The following is a 20,513-nucleotide window of genomic DNA, read 5'->3' on the forward strand; positions in this document are numbered from 1 at the left end:
AGAAAAAAAACATGTTCAGACCTTCCTCTTCTTCTTCCTCTCTCCCCTTCTCGTTCTACTTCCATAACCACCGCACCCCATTCCAACTACCACCACAACTCATCTCGACCACAACACCAACCTCCTCCATGACCTCATCTTCATCTTCCTCCTTCTCTCACCATTCTCTTCCTCAATCTCCTCCATTAACCCTGCATTGGTGTGAGATTAGTCTCATGGCTGCCGACTGAGATATCTTCTCATTGTACTCTCATCCTCTTCCTCCTTCTCGTTCTACTTCCATAACTATTACACCTCATTCCGACCACCGCCACAACTCATTCCGACCACCACACTAACCCCCTCCATGACCTCATCTTCCTCTTCCCACCATCCTCTTCCTCAATCTACTCCCTTAAACCTGCACTTGTGTGTGATTAGTCTCATGACTGCCGACTGCGACATACTTTAGAAACAATAAAAATTACAATTGTTATTTGCACAATTTTTATATAATACTTTCATGATTGTGAAAATTTAAATGTTTTATTTCATAATTTAAATCCTTCACATATTCATATAATTATAAAAGAATCATAATGAATTAAAAAAATTAATAAAAAGCAGACAAAAAGTGTACTCTAATTATAAAAATAACTATTTTAAAATATGCAAGTTTATTTATTTTTTGAAAAATTATGCAATATTAATTAGAATAATAGGCATAATATAATTATTACACAAATATCTATAATTCGATATTCCAACTGAGTTTCAAAAAAAAAAGATATTCCAACTGAGCAGGTTTGGCTACCTTAAAAGGAACATCAAGTATATGTTCCATATATAGTAATGCACTTTGAAGTTCATCTCCATCTCCCAGTCTTGCATGTGTGTGATGATGGAATTTTGCTATTTTCAGCACCCACAATAATCCTATCCACTCTGTTCTCCTTCCTTTCTAGAACCAAAAAGTTGGTGCACAAAACTGAGCTGTGTATGACTCTGCATAACAGCAAAAAAACCGTGTAAAATTTACCACCATTGGCTCTGACAACTACCCGGAAGTGCAATCTTAGCAACCCCTCTAAATTGATTCTCCTTCACTGTTTTTTTCAAAATTCAGTTCTGTGCCTCTAGATTCTGTTGTAACTTGCAACCTTCCAAACCAAAATCTCCACCACCCTTCACCGCCATAGCAGAAGCCGCGGCCGCCACCACCACCACCGTCATAGCCATTTTATAGTTCCAATTTTTTTCTCCCCCTTCAGAAGCTCTAAGCCTGAACTTTCCCTTCAATTCATACTCATTTCAAAAATTGTCAGAAAAAGGGAGAGAATGCTACATGATTGATAAAAACATTTCATTTTTTACAACATGAATGCATGTGTATATTTCTATCTATCACATAGATATAAAGGGCCTATGAAGAGAGAATAAAAGAAAACACAGAGCAGAATAGAATCTGCATGTGTATAAAACAGGGGAGAAAAAAGTTGGAAATTATTTTTATGGAGCACTTAACATCCTTTAACGATGATGAAAGCGGGTTCATGGCAATGTTAGGTGGCTGCGGCGAAACGGGAAGTGGTGGCGGCAGCGGTGGCGGTGAAGGTAGTGGTGGTGATGGTAAAGGGGAAGAGATGACTCTGAAGAAGGGTCCTTGGACCACAGCAGAGGATGCTGTTCTGATAGATTATGTGACAAAACATGGTGAAGGGAACTGGAACGCGGTCCAGAGGAACACAGGGCTGAATAGATGTGGGAAGAGTTGCAGGCTCAGATGGGCTAACCATTTGAGACCCAATTTGAAGAAAGGTGCTTTCTCCCCTGAAGAAGAGAAACTCATTGTTGACCTCCATGCACAGTTTGGTAACAAATGGGCAAGAATGGCTGCTTTGGTATGTATTTTCAACCCAAACCATTTTCAATCTCTGCATGGATTCAAATTACTAAACCAGCATTGCCAAAATGAATTCGGATCCTCGACCTGCAGCAAAATGACAAGTGTTTAAAACTTTAAATTAACGTAACTTTTTAATCAATTTTAACCATTTAATTTAATATTAAGGGTCAAGAATTTGCAGCAGAAAACGACAAAGATAATGACGGCAGAGGATTCATGTTATTACGAATCTAAGCTTTAATACATGCATGTTTAGAAACTTTGTTCAAAAATTAAAATTAAGACAAAATCATGTGGGCAGAAGCAAAAGCTAAGATAAAGTACTTAGGCCCACAATAATTTCGGGTTTAAAGTGATTTTCGATCAAGTTTCTGATCAAACACGAAATCTTTATATTTTGAAACCAAAATTGAAATCAATTATCGGTAGAAGTAACTATTAAGGGCATTTTGTTTTCAAAATTGATTATGAAAAAATAGAATTTGATCAAAACATTATATATACACTTCATACATGTTTGGAAATTCATTTACAATTGTAGTTACCCGGGAGAACAGACAATGAAATCAAGAACTATTGGAACACAAGGATCAAGAGGCGGCAGAGACAAGGTCTTCCTCTGTATTCAGATGACCATGATCGACCCACAACACCAACCACACCCACCACCCCTTCCTCATGTGTCACCCCAACAGGATCATCACACCCCAACACCGCCACAAAGTTTGAATTCTTCCATCAGAACCACCACCAACACCACCACCACCACCACCACCAACAACAACAACAACAACAGCAACATCAGCAACAATATCACTTCAACCACCACCACCCTCTATCTCCAACCGCATCCCACCACCACCACCACCATTCTCCTCTATCTTCACCCCTCCAACACAGAGCACCCTCCTATTCCCCACACACTTTCTTAGACCCTGCACCTTCAGCATTACCCTTATCCTCCTCTGCACCTTCCCTTCACTCCTTCACCTTCCAGAGACCTGCACCAATGCTCTGCACGCCGCTTCGCTTCAAGCGTTACCGCGCCTCTCCCGGCAGCTACAACAGCTTCCAGGTCCCTAATTCGACCACACCTTGCTCCTCCTCCGCGCTCCATGATGTGACAACCAACCATCTTGATCATGGCTTCAGGTTCCCTGTTCATCAGCAAAACTCCTCTAATTTTTCTCAGTTTTTTCATACACCGTTGTTAGAGTCCGCGGCGGATCGAGGGGTTTCTTCTTCTTCCCCTTCAGCTTTTCAACACAAGCTGGAGCTCCCTTCAAACCAATTTTCAAGACCATCTGAGCAGGATCTTAAGCTTGATATTCATGAGTTCAACAATGATCCTTCTTTGCAGAGTAGTAGTGGGTTGCTTGGGGATATTCTATTGGATGCTCAGGCTCTGGCTTCTGGCCAGAATTCCAAGAAAAGAAGTAACTTGAGTTTGAATGAAGGAAATGATTTATTTGATGGATGCCAAAACCTTGAGGATTTCCCACTTAGCTCTGCTTACTGGTCTTCCACTTCAGGTTAATTATTCTATTGGTTGCTGTTAGATAATTACTTTGTAGCTTGTATATCTTGGTAGCATATAATTGCATATAGGCAGGTTTAGAGGTTATGAAAACCAGAAAATAGCTGAGCCAGTGGTTTAGTGACTCAAGATGTGTTCTTTTTCGGTTTTCATATTTTCTAATGGTTAATCAAACGGACTCTTATTTGTTTAGAATTTAAAGTGTTTTGCATAAACATCAAATCAGCAAAGCTAAGTTTTATGCCAATATAATACAAACAATCTAGTTCTTCTTATTTGCCATAAAGTTTTATGTTGCATTGATCCACCATTCCACCCTTGTCTTTTGACATGCTTCAAATTTAGTGCAGCAATGAGACAACATGCCTTTATCAGTAATTTGGCTCTAGTATCAAATATAGTATATATGATTGCACTAACTTTTGCTTTTGCTTTTCTACTTAATTTTATGTGATGAGTGATTTCATAAAAGGGATTTTCTATTTGATCTATTATGGTAGGTTATTTTTAGAGCCATAGTCAAATTATATCCTGAAATTGGAAATGAAGATGTTGTATTTACAGGTTCCTTTTGGCTGTATCCTGAAATTGGATTGAATGATTGTCAGTCTTTGGCATGATGAAATAAGAATACAATATCATATTAGGAAAAAAAAAAAGGTATATCCTATTTTTTAGGCTTTGTAATTGTTACATGCTATTGCTAGCTATAATGGCAGATAAAATTAATCCATGTCAGTCCATTATTTTCATTCTCTCCTAAAATTATTCTTAATATTTTCATCAAAACTTGAGAATTACAATTACTATGCTATTTTCACTTCTTCATGTGTATGTCCTGTTTATCTATTCAATTTCTAGCAACTTGTTCATCTATTTATAGTGTAGAACTCATTTGGTGAAATATACTGTATTAAATTAATTTATCACTGATTTAATGTTTCTGATCTATGCAGGACAAAAACCAAAGGAAGAAGCACCAGACCTGAGCAAATTCACGAATGAGGATTTGTCATCACTTCTTACTGTGACACCTTCTTCCACTATGCAGCAGGGTCAAGATTGGCATAATAACAGTGCACCAGAAGCCTCCAATGTCCAATCTTCTGGCGGTGTCATGACAGATGACAATTTTGGACTTGAAATCAAGCCCATAGCTTCATTGTTTCCTCTCTCCAACACAACAAGCCATAATGAAAACCAAGGTTACACTTGGGACAATTTACCTGGTCTCTGCTAAGGTTGATCCAGATTGAAATGGTTTGAAAATTGTATACCAAGATAATTTTGGGAGATATTGATATTGTTATGTTTGATGCATAATTGCAAATGATATGTACTGTTGTTTGAAACCGCTCGACAAGCTATCGTTCTTACTATATTGAATGTATACCCTATAACTTAGGACCTCAATGATTTATGATTGATATTGCACAATTTATTTAATCAAGGGAAGTGGTTGATCACATTGGAAATTGATCGGAGGAACCGACCAAGATTAGCCAGGAAGGGTAGGGAGAGAGGGGAACGGTGAAGTGTCTGGTTGAGGAGGGCGTGGGGGTTGAGCCTGGAGCTAGGACGGGAGTGGGGTAGAGCCCGAACGTCGTGGTTGAGCCTGAGTGGGTGTCCTACAAAGGCACTCTGATGCCTAAGTTAGTTCAAGAGCTTAGATCCTTAAAATCCTTAAGTGTTGGAGTTAGAAAAACCTACCTTGGCTACTGTAAAAGGAGTCTTTTATACCTGGCCAAGGAGCTAGTGTAGCTCTAGGTGGAGGAATGAGTGCCTAGCTTCTATCGCATTTAGAGATCCAAGGGTCAGGCAGTGGCTGAACTGGGAAAGATAATATGAGGGGGGCAAAATAAAAATTTTAAACATAAACTAAATTTTTAATTAACAATAAATACATATATACCCACAAAATAATGATTAAACCAATTTATATACTCATTACAAATTTATTATAAGATATATCAATGATGTTTGAATTTTCTTTTCATTTTTTATGGTCAGGTTATTTATTACATTAATTACATTTAATTAGTTTTTTAATACTTATCATTGTCAAAAGTGTTTTTGTTGAAAAAAGAAAATGTTGTTTTGACGGAGAGACTCAACCACTAGGCTGACATATTTAGTTTGATGAAATTTGAACTGTTATATACATATATATATATATATATTTATATTTATATTTACATAAATATATATACAATATTTCATAGAACTTTTGGCCTTGACCCTCCCCTGCCCCAACGTAGTTCCGCCCCTAGGGCCAGGGGTTTCTAGTTACCAGAAAATAGACCTCGAGCCTCGCTCCTAGCTTGTTGTGGCTGGGGTTTAGGGTCAGCGATGAGATGCTTGAGGTGATTCACATCCTACCTCCAGCTGGCGTTAGTCGCACATGCCGTAGTCGGGCCCGAGCACGATCGGTCTAGAGCAGTCATCTTGAGTCGTTAGTCCGAAGTATGGACTTAACAGGACATAGGGTGTGGTCGGTCTTATCGACTCCCAGAACAGTAGTCCCTAGTTCTGGTGCATAAGGGTTGTGAAGCTTGAACTAAGAGGATAGTCGGTCTTACCGACTCCCAGAACAAAAATTAAATGGACACAAATTTGTGAGAAATAGCAATCTATTATTAAATATAGTTAATTGTTAAAGTAAAATAGTTTATAATTTAAAATTGGATTAAAGGTCAAAATAACAGAAATTAAATGAAGACAAATTTGTGAGAAATAACAATCTACTATTAAATTTAGTTAATTGTTAATGTAAAAAAGTTTATAATTTAAAATTGAATTAATGCTGAAATTAGTCTATGATTTTGTAAGCGAGTATGATTTTAGTCGCTCTACGGGAAAATGATGTTTAGTGGCAGTCATTTTTATAATTACTAGTTTTTTTTACCGTCACTAAATGTCATTTTTTTACCAAATGACTAAAATTAAACTAGCTTACAATATCGTAGACTAATTTGACAATTAACCATTTAAAATTTTGCTAACTCTCTCACTTGTTTTTTAAAGGAGTAAGTTAGCATTCAACAATTTTCATTTAGACAAAAATACCCCCACCTTTTGTGTCACTAAGTTGTATGAACCTAAATTTTTGGGAAATTAATATCTAATTTTCCAATTTTTATGACATCAATTTATTAAATTGACTTTTGTGTTAAATTTTTTTGTCATTTGGCCACCAGTCTCCACCGGGGAAAGGGTCCTCACGTGACTAATCTGGCTCGGGATACGATAGTGATGTCCCTAGCCATAAATGTATTATTTTTTACCTCAGAGGGATCGAACCCAGGCTAGGAGCCTAGGCGAAAACTCTTAAAGAAATGCACATTCACTACTTGTGTTACCCCTTGTGGTTAAATAAAGTGTTTGAAAATAAATAAAAGGAAAATAAATATGCTTGACCTTATTATAAAATAATGGAGTTATTTTTCGAGTGGTTAGCTTAGCCCTTGACGCTGTCAAGAAGTTGGGACGCCTGGGCAAACTCAAGAAAATAGTATGTCGTCGTAGGGAGGATTTTTCCAACGGGTATTTTACCCAGTGTTATCAGACTCAAACCGGTGATCGACTCGATCGAAGCACTGGGTCAATGAGTCAGTGGTACAACCACTGGGTCATTGGTTCGATTGCTTGACTCAGTTTATATTAAAAAATTATAATAATTTAAAATATAACCTTAGTATATCATATATATAAAATAATATGCATTCTTCCTAACAAGAAGCAAAGTGGTGTAGTGAAAATTTGGATTAGCTTTCCTCCCTCTAACAGTTTTGACAAAAAAAAGGCAAAAAAAAAAAAGACTGACCGGTCCATCAAAAAATCGGCCGAGTCGCCAATTTATCCCCTGAACCGGCCGGTCCAAACCGGTTTATATCGGTTTGATTGCTTGACCGATCTGATTAATGGCTCGGATCGGTAAAGGGTCTGGTTCCTGGTTCAACCGGTCGAACCGGCCGGTCCGGTCCGAGTTTTATAACTATGATTTTGCTATATCATCATGGTGATGATATTTGTGTGATTTGATGAATTTTGACTGTTATATTACTATAGAAAAAAATATCTATCGTGGGAGGCGTTTCAAGCTGATATGGTGTTGTTTCATGAAACCAAGTCAAATGCGGGCATAGATTAACTTAAGTTAATGAGAATAAAAAATTCAAATAGCACCCTAGCCGCCCAAAAATCCCCTCCAATGCCTTTGGTTGTCCTTCAATGCCTTTAATTGTCCATAAATAACCATTTATTGATGATTTTTACCATCAAGATGAGTTAAGGTGTGAGAGAAGGAACTTGTGGAAAGTCTTGGTGCAGCAAAAACCCTCTCCTAGCTAGCCGCCCACCCTTCTCTCACTTTCCTCTCTACCGTTGATCATTTCACTCTCTTTTCCATCCCAAAAGGTACGAAAAATGATAAAGTTCTTAACTTTGTTTAGTGGGCTGCATCTACCGTGTGTCAGTTTCAAACTGACACACGGTGCTTCAGTTTCATTTTTTCAGTGATTAGACAAAAATATCCTTATTTTCTCAATTTTTTCCTCCTTGCTCCTTCCACCATCATCATCCTAGATTTTCCAGATCTTGTTTGAATATGAGATGTGGGCATGTGGCTTCCCGAACCAGCCCAGACTACAGCAGATGGCGGCGAAGACATGGAGGCTCATGGCGAGGTCAACGACGCAGCTCAAAAAAGGGAACAAAATGGGTAGAAAGGAACTAACCCCACACAACCACCACCAATTCTGACCGACCACCACTGCCGCCGTACAATGACCTGGATCTCATCCTTAACCACCAGAACTTCTAGATTTGAGCTTTCTAGATCTTCTCCTTCAACAAGTTCGAGCTTTTCTTCACCGTTGTGGAATTGAGCTTTCCAGATCTTCTCCTTCCAGCTTCCAGACATCAAAAGCCATCACTTTTCACAAATCAGAGAGCAATCCACCATGGCTGCCGCTTTTCCAATCTTAGTCTTAGAGTCACCTCCACTGGCCATCACCACCGGTAACCTTTGCATGTCTTTCTCCTCCATCGGAAATATTTTCAATTGAAAGTCAGTGAAAGAGATCTGGGCATGATTGTAGATTTGAGGGGTGATGATGTCGCTATATTCATCAGCTTTTATTTCTTTTGCATTTGTTTTGGTTTAAGTGATTATTTTTTGTTTTTACACTATTCTGAAACCTACATAGCCCTGTGTACAATGAGTTTATTTGGCTGAAAATAGATAGTGATTTGCTTCCTCAATTAGTTTATTTGATTGAAATGCAGATCTGGAAGATTTTGATGGTTTGATGGTGAGGGTCACTGGACGTGGGCTGCGGAGGTGGGCGGTGGGGGAAGGAAAAGGGGGGTGGGGGTGGGTTGGGGAAGAAGAAGGGTGTTTTTGTAAATTAAGATATAATTAATAAATGAATTATTTTAATGCTAATTTATCTGAACCGTTAAAATTTAAAAATATCAGATCCAACGGTGCATATGAAACTGAAGCACCGTGTGTCAGTTTGAAACTGACACACGGTAGATGAAACCTGTTTAGGCGTTTAGTGTGGTTTGAAAAAGGTGATGGTTTTTGAACTTTCTTTTACCCTTTACTTCGGATCATTTTGGTGCAATGGACCCTTGTGGTCTTCACCAATGATGAAACTTTGGTGATGAGCTTTGAGGTGATGGAATACAAGTTTTCTAAAAAGGTTCCAAGTTTGGGTTTTTATAGAGTTTTAGAAGGAGTTTCAAGCAAGAGTATTAAGGAACCTTATAATAAGTTCAAACTATCACCGTATAACGTTTCAATCATTTTCTAGCCGTTACATATTTTTTGGTGTCAACAGATGTATTCTTTAATAAGTATAATTGTCTTAAGACAATCTTATAAGGCACAGAAGAAGTATTTGTTAAGCTGTGCCAAACACGTATATAAGTATTTATGTTTTAAGATAAGTTGTAAATAAGCTTTCCCAAACCACCCGGAGATCATCATTATTAGTACTTTTCTTCCCTTTCCTTGTATCCATACTTGCAATGTCGCCTCCCTGATGAACTTCCACATCATTTAAGACCTCCAGAACTGGTATGTAATGTCTGATTAGTTCATCGAGAAAGTTCTTTTCTTTCTTGGCTCCTGCTTCAGCATCTTCTTCTTCTACCCTTTTGCCTTTATATGAGACTGAGTAGAGAAAGTTGTGCATTGATAAATAGCAGCATTTCTCGGTTACCCATCTCAGGCTAGGAATAGTCCAATTTTACACAATAGTCCAAAAAAGTTTGCTATTTTCAAAAGGGTTTTTTATCACTGCTTTTTCATACATATGAGTTTGAATGTGTCTGGCATTGGGGTTGTTTTCGCTGCTCTTTCAATTGTTTATTCGTGTTGGGTTTGAAATCAGAGCAAATGACGATGGATTGAATAATCACCCTATTTGCTTCTATGTCATCCTCATTTTATCTATTTGTGGATAGGAATAGGACTTTTTCCCTCTCAAAAGATTGAAGTAGGATTTGAGTCTTGGGAATTCTAACTAAAAAATAAGAAATAAAATAAAGAATTCTCACATTATCATTAGATTAAAAATAAAAGGGCGTTCAATAATTTATTAAGCGAAAAAAACTTACATACAAATAGCCTTAAGGTTTTTAACAAATGTCAAGTTCTTCACGAATGTGGTTTACTCTTCATCCAATGTGGTTATAAATATATATCACTGACTATACCCTTCTCATGTTATGACGATGAAGTATATTCCGCACACCATAACAACATTGAGTGTGCAACATTGAGATAAAGAATGAGAAATATACTTCATATATCAATCATTTATATTCATTATTTCTTTGTATTTTCTATCACATTATTATTATATTACTCATTTTTCTCATTTATCTTTAATTTCCATCTCACTTTTAGTATGAGTACCACAAGAGAAGAGTGAACTGTTAATTGTTCTAATCATTATTATTACGACATTGAGCAATGAGCACTAAAATTGACCTTTGAAAATGAAAGGTTAAGACTTAAAGAATGTTAAGACAATCATATAGGTAAGAGTAAGAGATTAAAATACCAGCTAAATTGAAGAAAGTTTAAAGAAATATTCCCACTCTATACCTAGCTTCTATGAAATTGATTTTTCTCTTTATGGAGAGAACGAGTGGATACTCGATAGAGACCACTCGCTTTTTTCTCCCTCTCCTTCATCACATATCATAAGATAATATACCTTGTTCTTTTCAATAAATAATTTAAGACTTTAAGTTGGTGCCATGTCTCTGTCAATTTACCACACCAATATTCAATAATTGTAGCTAGAGGCGTAATAAAGTTATGTTGTTTGCGTGTTTATTAAATAGTATTGCATGGTTTATCTGAATTGGCTTTACACCGTGTAGTGAAAATCACAGAATTTTATTCAAAGTTACAACAAATTATTTTAAATTCACTTTAACCTAACTAGCAGTATCAATTCTCTAAATCTATAATTCTATATAGAGCTCGTACTTTTCACATCAATGATTTGTGAGTCATAAAGAGAAGGCACTATACAAATTATTTCAGTACTATTAAATTCCAGTTCAGTTGGGTCACAAGTTATTCAACCTATATTCAGACTTTCTTTTCTCATTATTCATGCTAACATGACATTATGTGCCTTTTATTCAATTAAGAGCCAGAAAAAGATATGGTAAGTGGTGTCAAAGATTTAGATAAAGCTATACTAAAGTGAACGGCTCACAAGTGATTTATTTTCAATTTGATGTAAAATACATCTTAATCCACTAAAATTTTGTAAGAGTTTTCTCACTGAGAATTAGGGGGGAACAGTTAAAGACATGTATTAAGGCATTGGTCTCTACCTTTCACATATATAGGAAAGAAACAGAGGACATAAAGGTGTAGGAAAGCCTGCCAAGGAGGGAGATTTTGACTAGTTTATAAAAAGCCAAAGCTCAAACAGAAAATAACATGATAAGGAAAAAAGTTTAGGGAAAATAGAACTATGCTACTTTTGTACTTCTGAATGAATAATGGTTTTATGATTCAATTTCAATACTTAACCTGGCACATCCATCACTGTTATTTGCCTTTAATTAGCACAAATTTCTCATAGTAGGAGATTGAACAAACAAATCGATTCATAGCCTTTTCATGGTAAATGCCAAATAGAATCAATTTTTCTTACCCCTAATAAACACAACCATGCACACAATCTCAATAGCTAACCTATCACTAACAGCATAAACCCCTATAAAAGGGTGAACTTAGTTTAATAAAACTCCTCTATGTGCGAGGTCCAGGGAGGAACCGGACCCACTTTGTGGATCTAATGTATGGAGCCTTACCTTGCATTTCTACAAGAAATTGATTCCACGACTTGAACTTGTAACCACAGCATCAACTTTATCGTTGCTCCAAGACTAGACTCGCCCTTTTAACATAACCCCCTATACAACACAAATTTGATTCATGGAAACCCCTTCTCAGAGTGATTCAAGGAATCCAGTTTTTGTGAGGACAGCATTCCTCATTTTGCTAAGATCCCTACCTTTGAGTGTCCTCCCAACACCTTCAAAGACTGAGAATGAGGATATCTGGCTCCTGGCAAGCCTTCTTGCAATAAATTCATGGGGTGGGAGCTTTGCATCATACTCATCATCTTCTCCTTCTTCATCATCATCATCATTATCACTTTCTCCTCCATAATTGACAACACCATCACCATCATCTTCATCAGCAACAGAATGGCAGTAATCATAATCATCAAACCTTGAAACATTCTTGGGGTTCTTCTTTTGCTGATTCCTGTAAATCTTAGACCAATCAGGAATGTTGAGAGGTACTGATTGCTGAAGAACCTTTGCTTCATGGGAGGAACTAGCACTGCTATTTCCACTGCTAGTTCTTGGGATCATTCTTGCTGCAGCTGGCAGGGACCTAGGGATAGCAAGAGGAGAGGATTGAACCTTGTCCCTGGTCTTGTGAACTTCAGAAACATAAATATCAGCTCTGTCTTTGTAAACATCCCATACTTCTTCTTCTTCAAAGTCTCCATCTCTCAAGGATCTCCATATCTCACTTCTTTGCCTAAATAGACTATATTTATCCTCCATTGATCACTTCCTACATAGCCCAAACCATAAGAAAATTTTCAATTTCGATTGAATCAGAATTTTGATGAATTACAAAGAAGAGAAGAAGGAGGAACAAAAAATTTGAGACTAGAAAGATTCATAGATGCCTACAGAGAGGTCCCAATAGCAGATTCTGAAAAGGGGTATTTGATATTTCAATAAGGAAAACAATAATATACCTTTCCTGGAATCAGAAGCTCAAAAGAGAGAACTTTATGTTGATCCTGAACAGTTTTTTTCCTGCAATATGTAAAATAAAGCTGAAATAAGAGATGAGTCACATTGGATTCTGATAACAGAATATGAGGTTGACAATAATATTACTATATCCTGAGTTCAGAAGCTTTCTTTACCTCTGTGTGTTTGAAGGAGTCTTAACTTGTGATAGATTTTATTATGGAGCAGGAAACCCACAGGAGCTGAAACAATAGCAGCAAGAATAAGACAGACCTGACTTCTGCCCTTAGAGATCCTCTAAATGATGGACCTCCATGTATTTAACTCTTCTTACCAAAGACTAAATTTGACTAGGAAAGGTAGAGGGAGCAGTAAATCTCAATTACTGACCTCATCTTTTTTTTTTCAGTGCACGGAAAAACATCATCCACATAAGGCAATAATGTTCAGAGTTGAAGACATCGATGTCCTGGTGAGGTTAACTTTTCAAGAGAGATTTTCTCACAAGACTCAAACCTGAGACTTTGTTTCTAAGAAGAATAAGCATGTGTCACATGAACCAACCGCGTGTTGGTTATTACTGAATTCATCTGACAAAGTTATCTATTTAAATCTTTAATGCAAAATAGAAGGAAAAGGACAAGAGATGTTGAATTTCATGTGACTTGGTCATGAATAGTGGATGCTTAGTTGTTTTTTTATCATTCCAATTAAAAAGTTTTGTAACTTCACTTTAATTGTGGCATTCCAGGGGCTCAGGTTTCCTTTTCTTCTCAATTTATAGCTTTCACCCTTTCATGGGACCACTTGTCATGACTACATCAATGTTACACTTTTTGTCCTCCAATTTTACCATATGGTAATAATTTGATAGATCACATATTATTGGCTTTTGATGAATCATCAAGGGTAAAAAAGTGAGTTAACTATGGCTTGTAATAAAACTTCTAGAGGCTAATGCAGAAAACAGAGATAAATGATGGTGCAGGTACAGTCATTCCCCTTGTGAATGAACGGCTAATAGATAAAGATTGGTTATTGTCAAGAAAGAAGACAAAGTGTCAAAGTTTTCAACCAAAGAAAACAAATATGATGAATTTGTATAAACAAATAAGTACACCAATCATCTTTTGTTTGTTTCCTCACTTCAATTTGTTTTATGACGTCAAGTAAGGGAAGATACCAGTACCACTTCCTATAATGATGATAATGATAATTAATAAAAAAAAAAAAAAAAACATGCTATGAACATGCAGAGAAAGAGAAAGAAAATTGATACACGAATACTATGATCTGTCAAAATATAATAAGAAAATTAACTTCATTCTTATTCTTAGTTAAGAACCAAAGAAAACCCTTCTTTGAAGTTCCTGATGGACAAACTTGACCCACATGACATGCACCAATTTTCAAGCCGTCATTCAACGTATTTGGGTACCTATTGTATTGATTACCAAAGTGAGAAAAGAAACAGTTGGTGTCTTAGCCAAAACAAGTGTCTTAGATTACTTTTAAGATTGAAGTGAAACCATGTTAACTAAAGAATCTGAAGATTTTTCCACAGAGGGAAAATAATCATGTTGCTGAGCTGAAATCTTCAGCTCCCCACCGTGCATTAGAGTGGCGGCAGTAAAAGTGAACAGCAGTGGGACCAGGATTAGCTGATGTTAAAGCAGTTCAAGCATAATCAAATCTATCATATTAAGGTTGATTTCAGCCGTTAATGTTGGTGGATATAAAGATGGCATCTTTTTTGTGATCTTCAACTAAAAAACAAATAACAATACATCTCAGTTGGTAAGGACAAATCACTTTTTCTTAGAAAGTTGTGTGTTTGATTCTTCTGCCAATGTGAGGATTGTGCTAATAAGCAATCTGTAAACACCTTTGTAAACGACTTATGATTCATAAGACTCGTGGTGGTGACCGAAGTCAAAGCCACCCTTTCAATAAATAAAAAAAATACATAAAACAAAGACAGGAGAAGTAATTATGACCCATGTGGGTTAGTATAAATCAAGTTGTTATCTTCAAATAAATCATAGAGCATTGTGAATAATTTATAATTGAACATAATATGGCTAGCTATAATTGAAGATGTCCATTATAGAATGATATACAGTGCATCTTAGCCTGATTACTGGAGCCACCTCCTCTCAATAATTATGGCTTATTGTAACTGAAGTGTGCCAATTTCTTTCTACAACAACAATACAACCAGAAATTATAGTTCTTGAAGAAATTCATATAATACCCTCTGTAAGAAATGCTATTCTCCTAGAATGGTCATAAAAATTGGGTTCACATGCATATATGACAAGGTAGCTTCCGTATACAATGTGTTACTACTTACAAAGTTACAAGTGAAGACATCCTCACATTCAGCCAAAAAGTTCACATCTTCGATGATAAGTATGGAGAACCTGGTCACATGAATCGAGGAGGATAGAATTAATTCAAGGTGGACCATTATCATCTGAGTCAATTTTGGCAGGGCTGGTAATGTAATAATCTATATGCAGTGGATAAACCTATAACATTTTTTTAACCCTCTTAACCAACTGTCAGAAAACAAGAAAAGTCAGCATTGTTCTAATACAGCAGAATGTTTATCAGCCTGAATTGTGCATCTCAACAATGTTACATCTCAGAAATCATGAAATAGTATTTATATTCAAATCACAGTAAAACTAAAATCATGGTGGACAGATCAGCCATGATTCTAGTTTCACCGTGGTTTTCAAACGAGTTTCTAAACATGCACTTAAAAATATATCGAACATTCTAATGCATGGAATAAAACATCTATTAAAGCAATGATTTGCTACCTTACTTACTTTCATAAAATACCATAGCTACCACATATTTTGGCCCACCAATTTCATTTTCACACAATAGGAAATATCTTTTTTCAGCATTGCTGCTGCCATTACTTCCAGAGCACGTGTGATCTTGAAGGCTTTAACACCCTTAAATCTAAGTTGTACCTCCAATGTCAAATTATAATAGAGCAGCTACTCAAAATGCAAACCAAAACCAGAGATTGTGGGTCAAGTATTGAGTGACATAAACAGCCAGACCCTACCAAAGCACGCGTGAAGATCAGGTCATCTCAAGGTAAATTATATTTCGATCCATCAATTATATATGTCCAAAAGACACTATTCTACAGTTAAAAAATATCAAATTTCCAATCAGAAGTACTTTGTTGCATGAAACAATTTCATTGACATCAATAATTCATACAGGAAAGCAACACTATCATGAGTTCCTTTTCTATGCAAATCATTATAATACTTTATGTTGGAGTTAATGCATGTCACCAAACCAAGACAAATGAGGGACCAGTATTTTGTTCTGACCCAGCAAGCTTTCAAGATAACGGATGAGGCCAATGTTTCAGCTTTGATCCTGTAAGTTTCCTTTAAAGCAGAAGTTAAAATTCAAACAGCCAGCTTACATTTCAATAGCAAAACCATTGATAAAAGATATTGAACAGAACTGCAGAAGTAATGCACTTTCATCGAAGAACAAAGAAATGAATTAACATATTTGGAAATCTTTCTGCAACAGCCAGCTTACATTTCAATAGCAAAACCAAGCATACAATTAAAATTACATAAGCATTGATAAGAAATATTGAACAGAAGTAATGCACTTTCCTGGAAGAACAAAGAAATGAATTAATTTGTTTGGAATCTTTCTACAATTGATTCTAAAGTCAAAATCAATTAGGGAGAGAAGCTTATGTGAGTAGCTTCCGAGCGTTGCCAAAATTGATTCTGAGAAAAAATAAACTGATTCAAACATTTGCTATAAGGGGTTGAACTGTAAACACCCAACCCCACCTACATTCTGTATTTCTAAATCAACTTATGGTGACCTTTTGGTGAAGCTAGGAAACTCTATAACCCCCATGTTCTATGACAATCAACAGATTTCAATATCTCAACAAGACAATGTAAAGGGAGGGAATCACATTTATGTCAATCAATTGGTGTTAGTGCCTCAGCTCCTGCCACAATCTCCAATAACTCCCCAGTTATTTTCGCCTGCCGCTCCCTATTGTATGCAACTGAAAGATTCTTCGTCAACTCAATTGCATTATCAGTGGCATTAGACATGGCACCCATTCTAGCAGCAAGCTCACTAGCCAGTGATTCTTGCAAGCTCCTCAAAATCTGACTGTTCAAATAAAGAGGCATCATGGCATCAAGAATCTGAACCGGGTCTTGCTCAAATTCCATAATCGGAACACACCCATCACTTTTCTTCTCCATCCCCACAACACCTCTCTCCAAAGCCAATTTCCCATCCTTAGAAGTCAACCTGAAATACTCATCATCTATTGCATCAACACTATTCCCATTCACATCACAAACCTCCCCTTTCCTTGACAAAGGCAACAACGTTTGAATCACAGGATCAAACTTAACCAAAGACACAAATTTAGTAAACACAAGCTCAACCTTATCAACTTCCTCACTAACAAAAAGTGAAAAAACATCATCAGCTATAGTTTGTACGTCTTTAGTAGTAGGAAACCCCCCATTATCAACAAACCTATCAACCTCTACAAAATCCCTACGACTGAAAAACGAGTTACCCTTTTTGCCAACACTGATCACAACGCAATCCAACCCAAGTTTCCTCAACTCCTCGATTCTGGTCTGAGCTTTCTTCACCACCGCATTGTTGAACCCGCCGCAGAGTCCACGGTCTCCGGTGACGACGACAAGCGCAACCTTCTTGACTGGCCTGACGTTGCAAAGAGGAACCTCGACGTCGTCGTCTCGGACACGGTCGTTGATGTCGTGCAACATTTCAGCGAGGGTCTCGGAGAAGGGTCTTCCATTGACGACAGCTTCTTGAGCTCGCCGGACCCTGGCGGCGGCGACGAGCTTCATGGCTTCGGTGATCTTCTGAGTGTTCTTCACCGTTTGGATTCGCTCCCGGAGCTCGCGGATGCCGCAGCGGATCGGGGAGCGGTGGGGGAACCGGGGGTGGTGGAATTGCAGAGGGAAGGGAAAGGGAAGTGGGTGGTGTGAAAGGTGAGGTTTTGATGAAACCCCATTTGTGGGAGTGAAGGAAAACATGGATTCTGAGATGGGGTTTTTGATTGTTATGGGTTTTGGTTTGGTTTCATAGTTGCTGGAAGGAAATGTCAACGCTATGTTTGGTTTCCGAGAAAATTTTCTATTTTCCCGAGAAAATTTGTTTCTGGTCGGTTCTGGACAGGAAATTGAGACGAGGAAGGTATTGGGCTTTAAAGATTGGGCTTTCTAGTCCATGATGTTAAGGAGAACTATTCTAGTTCTAGTAGTAAAAAAAAGTGGCTGATGTATTTATTTATATAGTTTTATATATTCACATCTACATTCTCTTCTATCTCATATTTACTCAATTTTTCTTTATATTTCTCTCTTCTTTTTTATCACTTCACACATTATACCTCTCATCTTTGTCTTTTATTACTATGAGTATATTGGTCGCGATATATATGACTATGTGGGGGCATTTTCTATTTTCTATTTGGTGAGAGCAGTATTATACTTAATATGTAAGGGCTATAGTGTACTATATTACTATTACCTTTGTTCCTTATTATATGAATAAAATTGCAATTGCACATTGGTCCCATATTTTAGCAGATTCGCGAGCTGATCCAGTGAAAAATAAGTGAATGAGCAAAAACAAAAGTAAAAATTGCAAACCTCGCAATTAAGATGTTGTGTATGTTAGAGTATAATATAAAACCATTAAAGTGGCCCTTACCCAACAGCTTAAGCTTTTGGGATTAAGTGGTTGTCTGACATGGTATCAGAGCCTCTATGACCGAAAGGTCTAGAGTTCGATCCTTGCTCCCCTCACTTTCTAATTAAAAAGTGGAATTTAATTAAGCACATGGTAGGTGAGCCTGTGCATTTATCCACGCTTCAAGCCCAAAGGGCTCTTGCGTGAGGGGGCGTGAGGGGGCCCTTACCCAACAGCTTAAGGCTCTTGATCCAAAATAACCATGTCATCCGCTGCCAATTCAAACCACAAAAATGACCTTCCATCCACTGTTTCTGTCAAGTTGGACAGAGACAACTATCCACTATGGAAATCACTTGTGTTACCTATAATCAAAGGTGTCAGGCTCGATGGTTACATGTTAGGGAAAAAGGAGTGCCCTGAAGAATTCATCACTGCTGCAGATTCAAGCAAAAAGTCAAATCCTGACTTTGAAGATTGGCAAGCATATGATCAACAACTCCTTGGTTGGTTGATGAACTCAATGACTGCTGACATAGCAACACAGTTATTGCACTGTGAAACCTCAAAACAGCTTTGGGATGAAGCTCAAAGTCTAGTTGGTGCTCACACAAGATCACCTAATTTCATATCAATATACTTTCTGGCATTGTATCAGAGCCTCTATGACCGAAAGGTCTAGAGTTCGATCCTTGCTCCCCTTACTTTCTAATTAAAAAGTGGAATTTAATTAAGTACATGGTAGGTGGGCCTGTGCATTTATCCACGCTTCAAGCCCAAAGGGCTCTTGCGTGAGGGGGCGTGTTAGAGTATAATATAAAACTATTAAAGTGGCCCTTACCCAACAGCTTAAGCTTTTGGGATTAAGTGGTTGTCTGACAGTGTGGGAAAGAAAATTCTTTCGTTTCGGACTTTACCATGTCTTGCACAAAAGTTACGGTTGCAGCCTTTACTAAGCTTGTGAAAGGACTTCTATTCGCTGCAATAAACCTTAGACATGTCTTAGACATGTCTTTCATGATTCACACAAAAGTAGCTCAAATGGTAAGAGATTAAAAATGCACAACTTGCTCATAAAAAAATATAGGTGCACAACTCAGTCGCAAACTCTTAAAAAGATAGAAGAAAAAAAACATATGAAATATACTAATACAAGTGCATGTGAATGATTTTTTTCTCATCATTAAACCATTATATAATCCCTCTCCACTTTAGCCAAATCCAATAATCTCAAAACCCCGTTTCTAATTTTCCTCTTCAATAGATTTCATTACCCCACTCACAACTTCCAACGTCCATGGTTTTTGGTATTTCCTTTCCTAGCCGTGCAAGCTTTCATGCCCATGGGTGGGTGCTGCGTGAAATCCATACTTTGATGACAAGGAACTGGCGAGTGGAGCTTTCTTGGTGCTGTCGAGACGTGAACATGGTAGCAGATTGTCTGGTGAAGAGAGGGTCTCTTCTCCCCGTTGTTGGCTACAGTGCTTTGGCTACCCCCTCCCCGGAGCTTGAAGTCCTTCTGTTGAAGGACATTATTGGGTTTAGTTAGTTCGTTTTATTTACTTGTTAATCTTTCGATGTATCAAAAAAAAATGGCTCAAAATTTTTCCTTTTCTATTACTATGTTATAAAAGCAATATGTTTGACCTTTGAAGAATATCTAAAAGTTGTGGGACATATGAATTAAAGAAAAGAAGGTCTAAAAATCAATTTTAAAAAACGAAAATTTCCCAATAAAAAATTGTTATAAAAGCAATGCAACACATCAAAAATTGTTATAAAAGCAATGCGTTATCCGGTGTCAACTTCAGCTTCTTGGATAAACCACCTTGGGAAGTAGAGACCCTTGTCTTGAGGGACCGGGTGTTTGCTCGTTAGTTTTATTCTTTGTCAGTTTTCCGATGTAACAAAAAAAGTAATGCGACACATCAAAAATAAATATTAATATTATTGCGCTAGCGAAATCATATCCACTAATTAAAAAGGAAGATTCATGTATCAATTTATAAACTCCTTCAT

At 37.2% G+C, this 20,513-nt stretch overlaps 3 protein-coding genes across 4 annotated transcripts; 1 reads left to right on the forward strand and 2 right to left on the reverse strand.

Moving 5' to 3' along the window:
* Nucleotides 1-1,532: 1,532 nt before the first annotated feature.
* LOC130725368 (transcription factor MYB120-like) lies at nucleotides 1,533-4,826 on the forward strand. Its single transcript, XM_057576605.1, has 3 exons — nucleotides 1,533-1,880; nucleotides 2,427-3,417; nucleotides 4,379-4,826. The coding sequence occupies exons 1-3, from the start codon at nucleotides 1,533-1,535 to the stop codon at nucleotides 4,660-4,662; spliced, it is 1,623 nt and encodes a 540-aa protein (XP_057432588.1). The 3' UTR covers nucleotides 4,663-4,826.
* A 6,612-nt stretch (nucleotides 4,827-11,438) lies between these two features.
* Nucleotides 11,439-13,056, reverse strand: LOC130722153 (protein S40-4-like). 2 transcript variants are annotated; one of them, XM_057572796.1, is made up of 3 exons: nucleotides 12,917-13,056; nucleotides 12,743-12,803; nucleotides 11,439-12,552 (listed from the first exon to the last, which is right to left on the reverse strand). In XM_057572796.1, the coding sequence occupies exon 3, from the start codon at nucleotides 12,540-12,542 to the stop codon at nucleotides 11,913-11,915; it is 630 nt and encodes a 209-aa protein (XP_057428779.1). In that variant the 5' UTR covers nucleotides 12,543-12,552; nucleotides 12,743-12,803; nucleotides 12,917-13,056; the 3' UTR covers nucleotides 11,439-11,912. The 2 variants fall into 2 exon arrangements, with proteins under 2 accessions (XP_057428779.1, XP_057428780.1); XM_057572797.1 differs by having other exon boundaries at nucleotides 12,743-12,823; nucleotides 12,917-13,048.
* Nucleotides 12,920-17,999, reverse strand: LOC130722151 (ATP synthase gamma chain 2, chloroplastic-like). The gene is given in 4 exon segments (XM_057572795.1): nucleotides 12,920-15,163; nucleotides 15,578-15,821; nucleotides 16,720-17,719; nucleotides 17,722-17,999. Coding segments are annotated over 2 exon segments (1,086 nt in total). The 5' UTR covers nucleotides 17,815-17,999; the 3' UTR covers nucleotides 12,920-15,163; nucleotides 15,578-15,821; nucleotides 16,720-16,726.
* Between the last annotated feature and the right edge of the window lie 2,514 nt (nucleotides 18,000-20,513).

This window comes from Lotus japonicus, chromosome 6, assembly GCF_012489685.1.
Source record: "Lotus japonicus ecotype B-129 chromosome 6, LjGifu_v1.2".
Classification (NCBI taxonomy): Eukaryota; Viridiplantae; Streptophyta; class Magnoliopsida; order Fabales; family Fabaceae; genus Lotus; species Lotus japonicus.